Source organism: Chionomys nivalis, chromosome 20 (assembly GCF_950005125.1).
Source record: "Chionomys nivalis chromosome 20, mChiNiv1.1, whole genome shotgun sequence".
In the NCBI taxonomy this organism is placed as follows: Eukaryota; Metazoa; Chordata; class Mammalia; order Rodentia; family Cricetidae; genus Chionomys; species Chionomys nivalis.
In genome coordinates this window covers 30,703,395-30,716,874 of record NC_080105.1, presented here as the reverse complement: position 1 = coordinate 30,716,874, position 13,480 = coordinate 30,703,395, and the positions used below count along the sequence as shown (strand labels likewise).

The 13,480-nt window shown below is 43.7% G+C and overlaps 1 protein-coding gene across 1 annotated transcript in view; it reads left to right on the top strand.

The window, feature by feature from the left end:
• The window catches only part of Enpp6 (ectonucleotide pyrophosphatase/phosphodiesterase 6), a 93,429-nt gene extending 83,289 nt beyond the window's left edge, over window positions 1–10,140 (top strand). The window contains exons 7-8 of the mRNA XM_057752107.1: window positions 3,063–3,186; window positions 8,073–10,140. Coding sequence (XP_057608090.1) covers window positions 3,063–3,186; window positions 8,073–8,278 — 330 coding nt within the window. The 3' untranslated portion in view covers window positions 8,279–10,140. The remainder of the gene's footprint in view (window positions 1–3,062; window positions 3,187–8,072) is intronic.
• Window positions 10,141–13,480: the final 3,340 nt, after the last annotated feature.

Sequence of the window (13,480 nt, the reverse complement as noted above, 5' to 3'; positions counted from 1 at the left end):
GTCCCCAAGGTCCTGACATGGAGGAGGAGCTATAGGAAATATGCTCCTTTTGATTGGCTCCTTGCTGCAGCCTCCTCATTGTGGTCACCTCTCCTGCAGCCATGTGTCATACACACACACACACACACACACACACACACACACACACACGCCTTTCTCACCTTTGGCCAGATCTCTATGATCTGGTTACCTCCCCAGCACGTCACTAGGTGGCGCTGTGTGGCAGTCCACCGTAGGGGTACGGATAGGGTCAGCTTCTCAATTAGGAGCCAGAAGACCCCCCCAAAGCTGCCATTTCGGATTCTGAACTCAGAGAACTGTGGCATACACCCTTCCTACTGCATAGTTCCATGTGTGCGCAGCAAGAAGAGGGTACATGCACAACACAAAGATTCCCAAAAATCATTTTTAAATCAAAGGTGTATTTACACATCACCTGGTCCACCCACGTTCTTTAAAAGAATTACTTCTTCCTTACATGATTACATTATTATTATTTATATAGGTAAAAATAATTTTTTGGTTTTTTTTCTCCACTCTGAGACAACTTGTCACTTTAATAAACAATAGTGATTCATGTGTGATTGGACAATTCCCCAATTACCTTCAGGACCGAGATTATTGTTGTATTTATTTGTGCCATAAGAAATGGTAGCCTTGCAGAGTCTACTTTTTAAGTTAGGCTGTCTGTCTTTCCCTTGGCTGTGGGCAACAGACATACTACAGGACTCCTCAGAAGTGAGACTTGAAGAACAAAGGCTTCCAGCCTTGCTATCTTGGAGACAGAAAGTGGGAAAAGCAACAGATTAAGCTAGGCGATGGAGCTAAATTGGAATGTGTTGTGATCCTCACTACAGCCGGCTAGCGAACAAAACACGAAAGGCAGCATGAAAAGTTAGCGATGCGGTAAAAGCATGTCCACGGAAAGAACACAAGCCACAGCTGGAGGAGGAGGGTCGAGGCATGATGGAAAGCCCAGGAAGCAGAGAGTCAATAAAAAAAAAAGTGTCCTTTAAGAAGCAGAAAAGCTTGGGAGCGATTTACGGGGTGAGAGTGGATGAGGATGCAATGAGCTGTGGCTACATACGCAGAAGAACCTTCAACCTCAGAACCAGAGCGCCCCGCCCCTTTGCTAGTGGCATCTGGTGGCCAGACCAGCCATTTGCTGAGCACCTATTGTGTGCCAAGTACTTAACACATAGTCATCTTGGTCTCCCAAATGCCACAAGGTGAGCGTTGAACATCCCGACATCTACCAGAGAAAGTGGAGTTCAAAGTAGGGACAGAACTTTTACTTGGGATCAGAGAGCAGAAAACTAACTTCAACTCCATAGTCAACCCAAGTCCAGACTCTCCTCTCTCTATCCCACATGGTGGGTAAAGACCTAAGACATGAGAAGACACTTCATGGTCCAGTTTCGCCAGGAGCACTGTGGCTTTGGGATGGTAGAATGTGTATAGCGACTGAGAAGACAGACTTGAGCTCCAGTCCTGGTACTACCTCTTAGTAGCTGTGTGATGCTGAGACTTTCATTTAACCTCTGTATGCCTTAGTGCTTTTAATTACAACTGATAGAAGATAGGATTTCCATACACGATGATTGTGAGCCGCAGGATCGGCCCTGGGTGTGCTGCTTGACTCAGTACATACATGATACCATTAGCTTCGAGACGCAACTTAGAAGTGGCTGGTTATTGTGCTGTTTCAGTTCTGTGCCTGCATTTGAACACTTGCCGTGATGAATTCTCACCAGGAAGATGACATGACTGTCAAAAGCACAAGGTCTGTCCACAACAAATGGCTAGAGTTGTGTTCGACAGGCTGCGGGCTCTTCGGGACCCACAAAAGCTTTAAGCTCTTTTTTCAACATAACGGAGCCTCTGGAGCCCCAGAAAATACAGTCTCTAAAATGACCTGGAGATGGTGTCCCTGACAACCTTTTCCCTGATGGAGACTTGTGGAGGCAAATGGCTAAAAACAGGGAGCAGGGGGCACTGAGTATAGTGTTGTCCCTGAGGGGAGGGCTGGAAGAAGAACGTCATGGTGTGTGTTGTGGAAGGGGCACTTGGATGGGCTGAGTGGACCCCACAGGGCATTGGTTGCTTTGCTACAAAATGAGGTGATTCTACACACATCATATTTTATAACACTCCTTTAATATCTCGGTACCTGAACATTCAATTTTATGCCCCATACCAATGTCTGGAGTGAGAGCAGACATCACAGGATAAAGGGTTCAGTCCTGCAAGACTCCATGCATTTACCAGGTGCAAGGACTGGGTCCCCAGGCGACCGACACCTATGCCTGGTTAGGCTAGGGTTCTCACCCTCTGGCTCCCCAGGACTCGGAGAAGTGCTGTGATTGTAATTACAGCCAAGTAGACACATATGGGTGGGAAGTGGGGGACACAGCACTTTTATTCCTTGGAAGGTGTCTGAACCATGCCTGGCAGGGTCGAATCCGGGGCGTCATTTTGTGGGGATGAGATTTTGTATTGGCTACATGACGGGACTCAAATGCCAGCAACCTCACTCTCTCTTCAGTGGTTGGGGAACAGGAACTCACGCGCAAACCTTCTAATCAGGAGGTTTGTTCCTTAGCTGACCACCCCCTCCTGAGGCTATTTAGTCCCCCAGTTCAGTGGCCATCTTTGCAGACTCTAGTATGGGAGGAAGGCACTCATGAGGGACAACAAAAGTCCCTTCTGTCATCCAGGAAATTCCGAGGGTCTTAGGAGCTCCCTGACAGGAACCTGGGATAAAGAACAAATTGGCTCTTATACCACAGACACGTTCTAAGATCCCTTCTATCTCTAGCATGCTGTGTTTAGTGGTCCAAACCTCATTACACCATGCGATTCATCTTAACCAGAGATGTTCAGGAATCTAGGAGGCTGCTGCCAAGGGTCAGAGCTACCTGAAGTAGGAAGCGGTCCAGCTGAAGCTGGATGTTCCCGGCCTTAGAGATATTAGTGAGGAAGTCTCCACACGGGCGTCAGTTTGCCCCACTGGTTGTAATTGTCCAGGAGCAATATAATACCGTTGCCTTTCTTGACTTCAGAATCGAGAGACGCTTCCGTTCTGGGTGAACAGCAGTGGCAAGCGGGAAGGCTGGCAACGTGGATGGCATGGGTATGACAACGAGCTCATGGACATGAGAGGCATCTTCCTGGCCTTCGGACCCGGTAGGCAGCTTTCCAAGGAAGCAGCTCTAACAGGGACTAACCACACTCCTACAAAGCTGGAGAGGTTCCTTTATGGACCCTCTTTATGAGCCAAGCTAAGCAGATCCAGCCGCTCTCCGTGCAACATCTTTGGCTGGCTTCCTTTCAGATGCTTCTTTGGTTTGGCAACTGTGTCCAAATACTTTTCCTTGTAAATTTTAAATCCTGAGTATAGTGCCGAAAATGTATTCCACATGTCTGTGATTCATTTGTTACTTAATTCATCAAGACGGTTTTTTTCACAGCTATCTGATGTCTAGAAAGGCTTATCAAACACACCAATTTGCTGGCAACTGTCAGTCTCAAGGTTGATGCTATTGCTTCCCAGGAATAGCCCTGCTTTGTCTAGAATATCCACACCTGTGGGGTCCATTTAGAGTCCAGCGAGAAACTAGGATGTATTCAAGGGCAGGCTCAGAAATGACCTTGAGATTGACTTTGAGAATGAGCCAGAATAAGGAGAGATATTTATATAGAAGTAAATTTGCTGATCTTTCCTTGATCAGATTATATTCCAAAGGTCTGGAAGAAAAGACAGATGGGGAGAGTCTCTTCAGCCACTTGACTTGATTGGTATAGCACTCTGAATCTGTACAATGGAAAAACTTACCAAGTAGTCTAACGAGTGAATGGCCAGAGCCATACCATCAAAGAAAGGCATCCAGGGGCGAGGAAGAAGGGAGCAGTCGCTCCAACAGCTATCAGGCATCAGGTGGCCAGTTCACAGCTGTCCTTTCCACTACTGTCCACTCCTTTATTGAACATTCTCGCTCTGGCGTCTGTATTCCAGAGGCTCATTTCTGTGTGTTGATCAAAGTGTATCTACTCAAGAAAGTCCACCCTTTCATTTCCAGTTGTATACTAAGTCATGTGAGCTTTGCTCTTCTCATCTGAGTAGCAAGACCAGCTGTGCCAATTCACCCTTCTTATTGTGTCTGTCTCTGTTTATCCCATTTATCACACACACACACACACACACACACACACAAAACGAGCTGTTAAGAGCCTGAACTTGGGGGGGGGAAGCTATTGGTGACCTCCATGTAACGCCACATTTGATTCTCAAATCCCAAAGTCAGCCTCAGGATCAGTGACAGCAAACATTTATAGAGAGCTGGCTGAGTTCCTAACACAAGTCCAAGAGACCAGAGGATGTCTGAGTACATTGTCATTGGCCAATGAAAGTTAGGAAAGCTCCCTGTTGGCCAAGCCCAGGACTTGCAGAATTTCAGTGCAAGAGGAATTAAGAACGGAGCTTTCAGGACTATGTTGAGGTCTGTTGTAGATCAGAAAGAAGACATCCCAAGGTCATGGAGAATGTCAATCATCAGGATTTTCAGTCAAAAATGTCAGCACTTTCTTCCCCAGAAGAGGGAAGTAAGGTCAAGAATGCCGAACAGTTGTCTGTTGGACTGCATATGAGCAAGTCTCGTGTTTTAAAGCATAAGTCGTTCTATCCCCACATCAAGAGTTCTAAATGAAATGCCCAGCCCGGCGCTAACTTAGAGTTAAATTCACCAGGGATGTTTTGTCCATTAGCAGACACCTCTGTCATCAGCTCCTTTCAAATGGAAAGCCCTCAGTATTTCACAGACAGAAAGACAACCCCGGAAGAAAATGGGCTGAGCTAATAGCAAAATGTTTTCTTGAGAGCCTTGCAAACCATCGCATTCCAGGCTTCAATTCTCATGAAAGATTAAATAGCTTTACACAGTGACTGTTTACTCAGAAGAATATTTAAGAGCGAGCCCTTTAATAAGTATCTAGCTGCACTTGCAGATAAAGGTGCATACCTCCTGATTCACTGTGCTTCTTGCTTAGGGAGGAAGCTGGGCATCATTGCGGCTGCTCAGATACCAGCCTTCCAAGCCAGTAAGTCTGGCCCAGCAGAGAGAAAGGAAAATAATTCTGAAGACAGCCTCTCTGTGGTTAATCCCAGTTCCTAATTTCAACTACCTGGGCTTGTCCAGGAGAACTGAGATTGCAGGAGAAGGAATTGGTGAGTGGGCACAACCCTGCAAGCCCCTCTCAGGGCTACAGATGAAGGTAGAAGGTGGCTGGGCACAGCGCAGGCCTACAGGGCCTTTTATACCCAAATGTAATGCCCATGTGTCAGCCTGTGGGAATAATTTAGATTCAAATCTAGGTTCAAAGCATCATCTTGAGCTAGAGGAACTTGGCGAAAGACTTCCAGATCAGACCAGGTGTTGGTCATCTACCAGGGAATTTTCTAAAAGTTTGCATGTCTTTGACTTGAGCTCAAAAGTCCGTGCCTTTAGAATGGAAGGTCATGAACTAGATCAAAACATTGGTGTTCTCCTGCTGAACAGGCAGAGGCATTGGACACAATTCTGCCTTCTCAGTCAGATTTCCAATATGATCATCCTCCCTGTCAGAACTTCATCTCCACTGTTCCTTCTGTCTTTGAAACACGGATTTTTGAAAGATCAGAGAAGGACCCCTCACATCTCTTCCTGCCCCCTGCCACCACCTGATGGTGATTTGGCCTCGTGTGGAGAAGAGTGTGACCTTCACATCCAGGTCCCACGGCACAGCAGCAGGAAAGAGGAAAGCTGCTCTCATGACCCTTGGACAGTCTTTCCATTGATCCCGTAGGCTGTGGTGGGGTCATGTGATGTCATGTGACCACGCGGTGTCGCCACCACCCTCATTCTATTACATAATTTGCCTTGACATTGGGAGAGGCCTCCTTTGCATTTTCCTGCGCTTCTTTAAATTCTCGTTTTTTTAAAACTAGTTTTACTTTGAAGAAATTCAGACCCTTAGTCTCCCTTCCTCACAAGAAAATGAACCTGCTAAGCCATTTATAAGGTTATAATTTTTCAACCCTAATTTTTTCTTGCTGCCACTTGCTGTACTTATTTATTAATAATAATGGCTGTTATGTCTGACATTATGATTTAGGTGCTATTTCCCACCCCCTGTAGAGTGCTGGTACCTCTTCACACTGAATTCAACTTAATTCTCTGAAGTTAGCAAAACGCATTTCTTGAAAAGTTTCCCTAGATCTCACACACTGGGTGCCAGAATCTTCTATCTATAATTTTCTTCCATGATTATAATTTCAGGGGCAGAATTGGTATCGGTACTGTACTTCCGGAAGATTCTGTTATGTTGTTTGTGCCTTTTAAATTTTAGTGTATCTGATCATTTTAACAGAGCACATGAAATGATTGTTTTCTGAAATAGAAAGCCAGATTGGCACCCTCTCAGGTTCCATTTCTCCTTTGAAAATCTAAGATGGACATTAAAAGCACAGGACTCTGTTCATGGATCAAAACTCAAGCCTGAACTCAACCTTAGCATAGCTTGGGATATTTTGTTAGACATTTTGTTTGGGGCCTAAACGCAAAGTTGCTCCTTTTATGTTGTATTCAGATTATCGCTGTCTAATGCAGCGGTTCTCAACCTATGGTTTGTGACCCCTTTGGGGGTCAAATAACCCTTTCTCATAGGAAATCACAGATTTTACATTACAATTAATAACAGTAAGAAAATTTCATTTATGAAGTAGCAATGAAAGTAATTTCATAGTCAGGAGACACCACAACATGAGGAACTGTATTAACTGGCTGCAGCATTAGGAAGGTTGAAAGCCATGGGTCTAAAGGAATAGGGCTCCATCTTCATTACCTGTCCCATGGGGAAGCGACAGGCACACTGATCCAACTGCTTGGAACATCACCTTTTGTGCCCCTGGAAAACAGCGCTCTGATGATCAGCCTCTGTTTTACACACCTGTGTTTAATGCTCTCTGCCTGCACAGGATCTGAGTAGAGGCACAATGCCCTGACCTCCAGAGGTCACTTGAAGTCTTCCCTGGAATCTCAACTCCAATACCAGTTAGCTCATTTCCCTAAGGCTAAATTACTTCATCAGTTTCCAAAAGGCTCCCATACATAGTTAATTCTCTAAATTTATTGCGAATATTATTGCCATTACTGGTGAGCTGACAGTTCCCAGAAGGCTTCATGGGCCATAGAGAACTGTGACTTTGGTATGGCAGGAAGAGAGAGACATTCTCAAGTTGCCATAGGTGCTCTGGAAAGCACCGTAGGTATTAGCCACAGCTAGCCAGAAGTTCTAGAAGATAGCCATGATGTTTTCAAAGAACCCAGCAAAGCAGTCTGACTTCTTTGACCACACTGGCTTCCCAGTGCTCTAAAGAAATGGAGCACCTTCGCTGGCCCGTCTCCCTTTGCAAGAAGTACAGGAAACTTAGTCATAAAGAAGCCTGTCTGCTGACTTGTCTTCTGAAGGGTCTCCTCTCTGTGTCCCATAGAAGGGTGTACACAGGGTTTTATGGGGGGGCAGCTCCCAAATAATAACATGGAGACTTAATATTAATTATGAAAGCTCGACCTTAGATTAGGCTTGCCCCATTAGCTCTTATAACTTAAATTAATTCATATTTTTATTAATCTACATTCTACCACATGGCTTTTACGTCTCTCTCATTCTGTGTGTCTGTCTTGTTCTGCATCTCAGTGGTGTCTCCTGTAATTGCTCCCCCTCTTCCTCTCTCTCCCTGGAAGTCCCACCTATCTTCCCCACATAGCGATTGGTCATTTAGCTTTTCATTAAACCAATCTGCTAAGATGCTTTAGCAGAGACGCATCTTTACAGTGTAAACAAATATTCCAAAACAGCTTTGCTCCTTTACAGTCTACAACTGTCCACAGACGCTTCCTCTTTTATAATCACTTAGGCACAGGGAGGGAGCTGACTTTCCTGGAGCCTGGGCAGAGTTTCTCCATCCTTGAGTCAACTTTCCTTTTTCTGAGTGACCAGTCGTGACCACCTGCTTGTCTGTTTTTGCCTTTTAGATTTCAAGTCCAACTTCAGAGCTGCTCCGATCCGATCTGTGGACGTCTACAACATTATGTGCAATGTAGCAGGCATCACCCCACTGCCCAACAACGGGTCCTGGTCCAGGGTGATGTGCATGCTGAAGGGTCAGACCAGCTCAGCTCCATCTGTTTCACTGAACCACTGTGCCCTGGTCTTGATTCTCCTCTTATGCTTTGCATAGCTGGTCGGATTGCTCATTCCAAAGCACTGCTGCAGTGAGGCCTGCCACCAGCACAGGACAGTTTTCATTTTCTTTATCAATAATAGCTTATTAACACAATCAAGGCCATTAAAATTATAAATACATTATTCTTGGATGATTATGTACACATAAAAAATTCTTAAACAATTTTACCTATGTTTGACATTTTTACCTTTTCATTCTTATCACAATTCAGTTTCCTCCTTTCTTTGCACATCCTAGGGACGATAACAATGTCTGTCCCAGCAAGAGCCAAACTTTAAATGGATATCCTGTAGTCATCCTGGGTCCCTCATCGTGCCTTACCCTGTCAATCAGGCCCTCTGGGTTCAGTCCACATCCATGGGCTCATATTTGGGGATCTGCAGCCAAAATTCTGCACTGTCTTTTCTATTCCAAAAAGAGGAGGTCTAGCTACAGGGAAACAATACATGCTGTCTGTTTCTGCCATGGTGCATGGTGTTTTTATAACACCATCTCAGAAAGCACATAGGCCAGTAGAGATCATTGATCAACCAACTGGGGGTATCAAAACACTAGACAACTCATAGAACCGGTGGAAGCCATGATTTCCTCTCTCAAAATCTGTGAACACAATAGCTTCTCAGTTTCACTGAGTGCAACCTTGCAGGGTTCCATGAGACTCCATACACAATCTCTGATCTGAGTCTGACCACTTACTTCCCACAAACACTACTACCCGTTAGCTCCAGGGTTGGGGTGGAAAGCAAGTAAACACCTGATATGTCAGCATGGGCTTAGGAAGGAAGAGATGGCTCCGCAATAATAGTATGAACATTAGAAACCTAATATTAATTCACTGCTAGGAATGGTGATATATCAAATGAAAGTTCATATTTCAGGAGTCCAGAAGACAAGTGTAAAAAGAGTTGATTTTATTTTTAAACAATTAGAGGCACACATACAGTCTTCTACATATGATAGTTAGATTTAGCAGTTTCACTTTTTTTTCTTTCTTTCTTCCTTCCTTCCTTCCTTCCTTCCTTCCTTCCTTCCTTCCTTCCTTCCTTCCTTCCTTTTTTTGTTTGTTTTGTTTTGTTTTTCGAGTCAGGGTTTCACTGTGTAGTTTTGGAGCCTGTCCTGGGACTCACTCTATAGACCAGGCTGACCTCCAACTGGCAGAAATCTCTCTGCCTCTGCCTCCCAAGGGCTGGGATTAAAGGCATGTGCCACCACCACCCAGCTTGGAATTCTTTCCTTTTTTATGGTGAGGCAGCAAGACACCTTCCATAGAACGCAATCTGAATTTTGATCTTGAGCATTTTCTCAGCCTAGTATTACACAATATGACACTGTCTCACAAGGCTGGCCAGAAGCGGCAGCGAACCACCGCTCCCACCCGGCCACGTGATCCTGGGTGTAAACACACCGTACCTGAGAGCGCTGTGTGTTGCCACACTACGAGGTTCTGTAGGATGGGGTATTAAATTCATTTTGAACGGGGAGCAGTTGGAAATTTTAATTAAAAAAGAATAAAAAATAAATAAATAAATTCATTTTGACTAAATAATATTTCCAGTACATGGCGGTTCTGTTGGGGTGTGACCCCCTCGTAAGTTGAGGAAGTAACAATGTAAAGTTGAACATCCTGTTGCTTAGGATCCGAAATGAACTGACAGCAGATGACTCACTGAGTGGCACTGCTTTGGGAAGACAAAACAGCGGAGCTCAAGAGGAGGAAGCCTTTGTCTGGTGCTCGCCTTGACAAAACAGCTCCCGGGTTTGCTGAAGATGGTGCAGAGCAAAAGATCACCGCTGAAAACTGGCGCGTTTCGCCTCACAAAAGACTTCTAAGGATTTGTGTAATGTGTTTTTAAAGCTCCAACCATGGAATCAACTGGAAAGGAGGCGAATCAGCCTTTGTTGTGTGGTTGAAAGCAAATTAGTACTTTCAGAACACTGATAGGAGCTGTGGAAACAGACATCTATTGTTCAAAGTTTTCTCTCCCCCCACCAAAGAATGGTGTTTTGTTGAATTCAGGAAGCGGGGCTTGACTTCCTCTACAGAAGAAGTGTTTCTGAGAGACAGTCAAGTGATTAAATTAAAAGTGAATCATTAAAATCAAGAGGGGATAATAAGATTGTACACAATGTTGCATTTTTCTTTCTTGGTCTGTTTTGTTCTTTCCTTCACTCATCCTTAAAAACCCTTAAGTTATATAACCAATTTTCAGATCTCTGTCTGATAAAGTATAATTTCTCAATAAGTAATGTTGTATACACGGATGAGAATGAGATTCCAAAGGAATCTTGAGTAGAGGTCAATAATAAAATTTGGGAAAAACATTCTTTGCCCAAAACTAATGCATATATTCTGATGACATAATTAGTTGACTGAAATTTGTTTTGCTTTAAAGTCTGAATATTTTCCCCACCCACTACTAACCCCGCTTAGCCTCTGAGGTGCAATGAGACACAGTATGTTCACAGCACTATAGCTCAGACATTCTAAATGGAATGTGTCTGTAAAAGCAAGATGTCCTGGGAATATGCACATCCATCCCTCCTCCTGAAGTTTTCTGAGACTTGACTGCTGATCCCAGGAGGGAAATAACCGAGCAGACCTACCACAGTGACATGAAAGGGGTGGTCTTCAAATTAGAGACGAGACTAAGGGCTACTTTCTCTGGCCATATGCCTCATCTCCAGAATCCAATTTAATTAAGTTCTAAAGACCTAACCATAAACTACCATAGGTCTAGGGAATTCTCACAAGCCTAGCAGAGTCTTAAATTATAAAGGCCCAATTCTCTTCACTTTTAAAAAGACTTTGGAAACACGTATTTGATCTGTGTTCAGTCACAGATAGTACCTTGTAAACCCTTCCAGAGTCGCAGGGTAGAGCCTCAAACAACATTTTAAGTCATAATAATGAAAGTTGGGGCTTGCCCAAGGAGATGTGGGTTTTAATTCATTCCTGGGACATTTGAATCCCCAGAGACCCATTTCATAATTAGTCAGTTTCTCCAGGGATCAACAGCTGACATTGGCCACTGACCAACCCCTTTTAGGTCAAGCTTCCATCCCTCCAAAACCAATGAGGGAGGCAGGGTCTGAAAGCTCTTGGGGAGGAAGAAACTTGTGGAGGAAAGAGCAATAACAAAGTCAGCTTCTGCCGTTCCTTGTGGTTCTAAGAATCCCAATGGTGCTATCAAACCAACTTGGACGTTGTTCAAGACACACATCTCTTTTGTGGAATTTTCTAACTGTTTCAAGTTTGTGTAAATGTCAAGAGATTTCCAAGTGTGATTTGTTTTTTACCAAAGTCAGCGACTATAAATTATTCACTACAGAAAAGGAGGGCATAACCAATGTCCACTGATTATTAAACATTTGAAACTTGGTCTCAAGTTTACGCTAAGGAGAATATGTCTTGCTTAGAAATCATAAAGAACATCAGTACAATGCCTTGAATGTTTATATTTTAAATGAAAAGAATAAATGTCAACAGGGAGACATAAACTTCTGATACTCTCTCTTTCTTGTCTGGGGTTGCTTCAGTTAAGTGAATTTTCCACATTTGGCTTGCTGTCTCTTCTTATCTCCCAGTTGACAATATCATAACACCATAATTCATGGCCTAAATATATTCTATCACAGGTTTATAACTTAGATGAGAGGAAGGAAGGGAGGGAGGAAAAGAAGGAAAGAAGGAAGGGAGAGGGAGGAAGGGAGAAAATAAAGAAGGAAGGAAAGAAGAGAGGAGGGAGGAGAAAGGGAGGGAGGCAAAAAGGAGGGTGAGAACCTATCTTAGTTAGGGTTTTTATAGCTGTAAAGAGACAACATGACCACAGCAACTCTTACAAAGAAAAATGTTTAATTGAGAGAGCCACATCCTTTGTGAGCCATTTTCTTTCAAACCATCACAGAAGGGAAAGAGAGAACTGGGTAGGTGACTCAATTTCAAATGCATTCATCATATTAAGTTTTCTTTTTTAAAATGTAATATTTTGTTAATTTTTGAGAATTTCATACATGCATACAATGTTCTTTAATCCTAACCACTGCCTACGCCGGCTCAACTCCTCCCACACTACCCTACTTCCCCTACCTCTCCAACATTCACGATCTCCTTTTTCTTTTCCATGTTTTTAACCCTGAGTCCAATCGGGCTGCCCATATACTCATGGGTGTGGGTCGTCTACTGGGCTGTATCTGATGTGTCACAGGGGCCACGCCTTTGGCAAACACTGACTCTCCCACCCCTAGAAGCCAACAGCTCCTCAGCTGAGGGCAGGGGACTTGTGAGCCCTCTCCTTTCCACAAAATACTAACTTTTAAGACTATAGTAAGTTATTGAGAGTGCACTCACTTACTGTACCACTCCTCCGTTTGAAGTGCACAGGACAGTAGCTTTTCAGGTATTCACAGTGCTGTGCAATCAGGCTTCTCACCGCAGTTCCACAGACATCAGTGCTTAGCATCCATTCCCTACCCCTTCCTGTTTCAATTAAGGTCGTGGTAAAACACCTTGAACAAAAGCAACAAGGAGGAAAGGGTTTATTTAACTTTCTACTTTCAGCTAAGAGTCCATCCATCCCTGGGGTAAGTAGAGCAGGACTCCAGGGCAGGAACCTGGAGACAGAAACTAAAGTAGAAGCGGAGGGGCTGCTGCTTACTGCCTTGCTCACCATGCCTGCTTACACATCTCAGAACCACCTGCCTAGGGGTGGCAACATCATCACAGTGGGCTGGGTCCTCCCACATCACTCATTAATCAAGAAAATGCCCAACAGATTTGCCTAGAGGCCAATCTTACCAAAGCATTTTCTTAATTGAAATCCCTCTTCCAAAATGACTCTGTCTTATGTCAAGTTGACACAAAACCAACCAACATACTGTCAAACATTAAGCTTCTTTCTGTGTCAACAACTTTGTCAATTTGGGATATTTTATAAACATACTTTGGTGTATAGCTCCGTTCACTAAACACAATTTTAAAAGGTTGTGAATTGAATCCATACTTCATTCATCTATAAATAACATCCCATTGTATGGGTAGATACTATTTTATTTATTTATTCATCTATCGGCCAGCATGTTATTTTTCCTCACTGTTTAGAAATAAACAACACAGATCTGAATAGTCATATACATGTTTTGTGTTCATATATTTTTGTTACCTCAGGAATATAACTAATATTATATGACAACTTTATG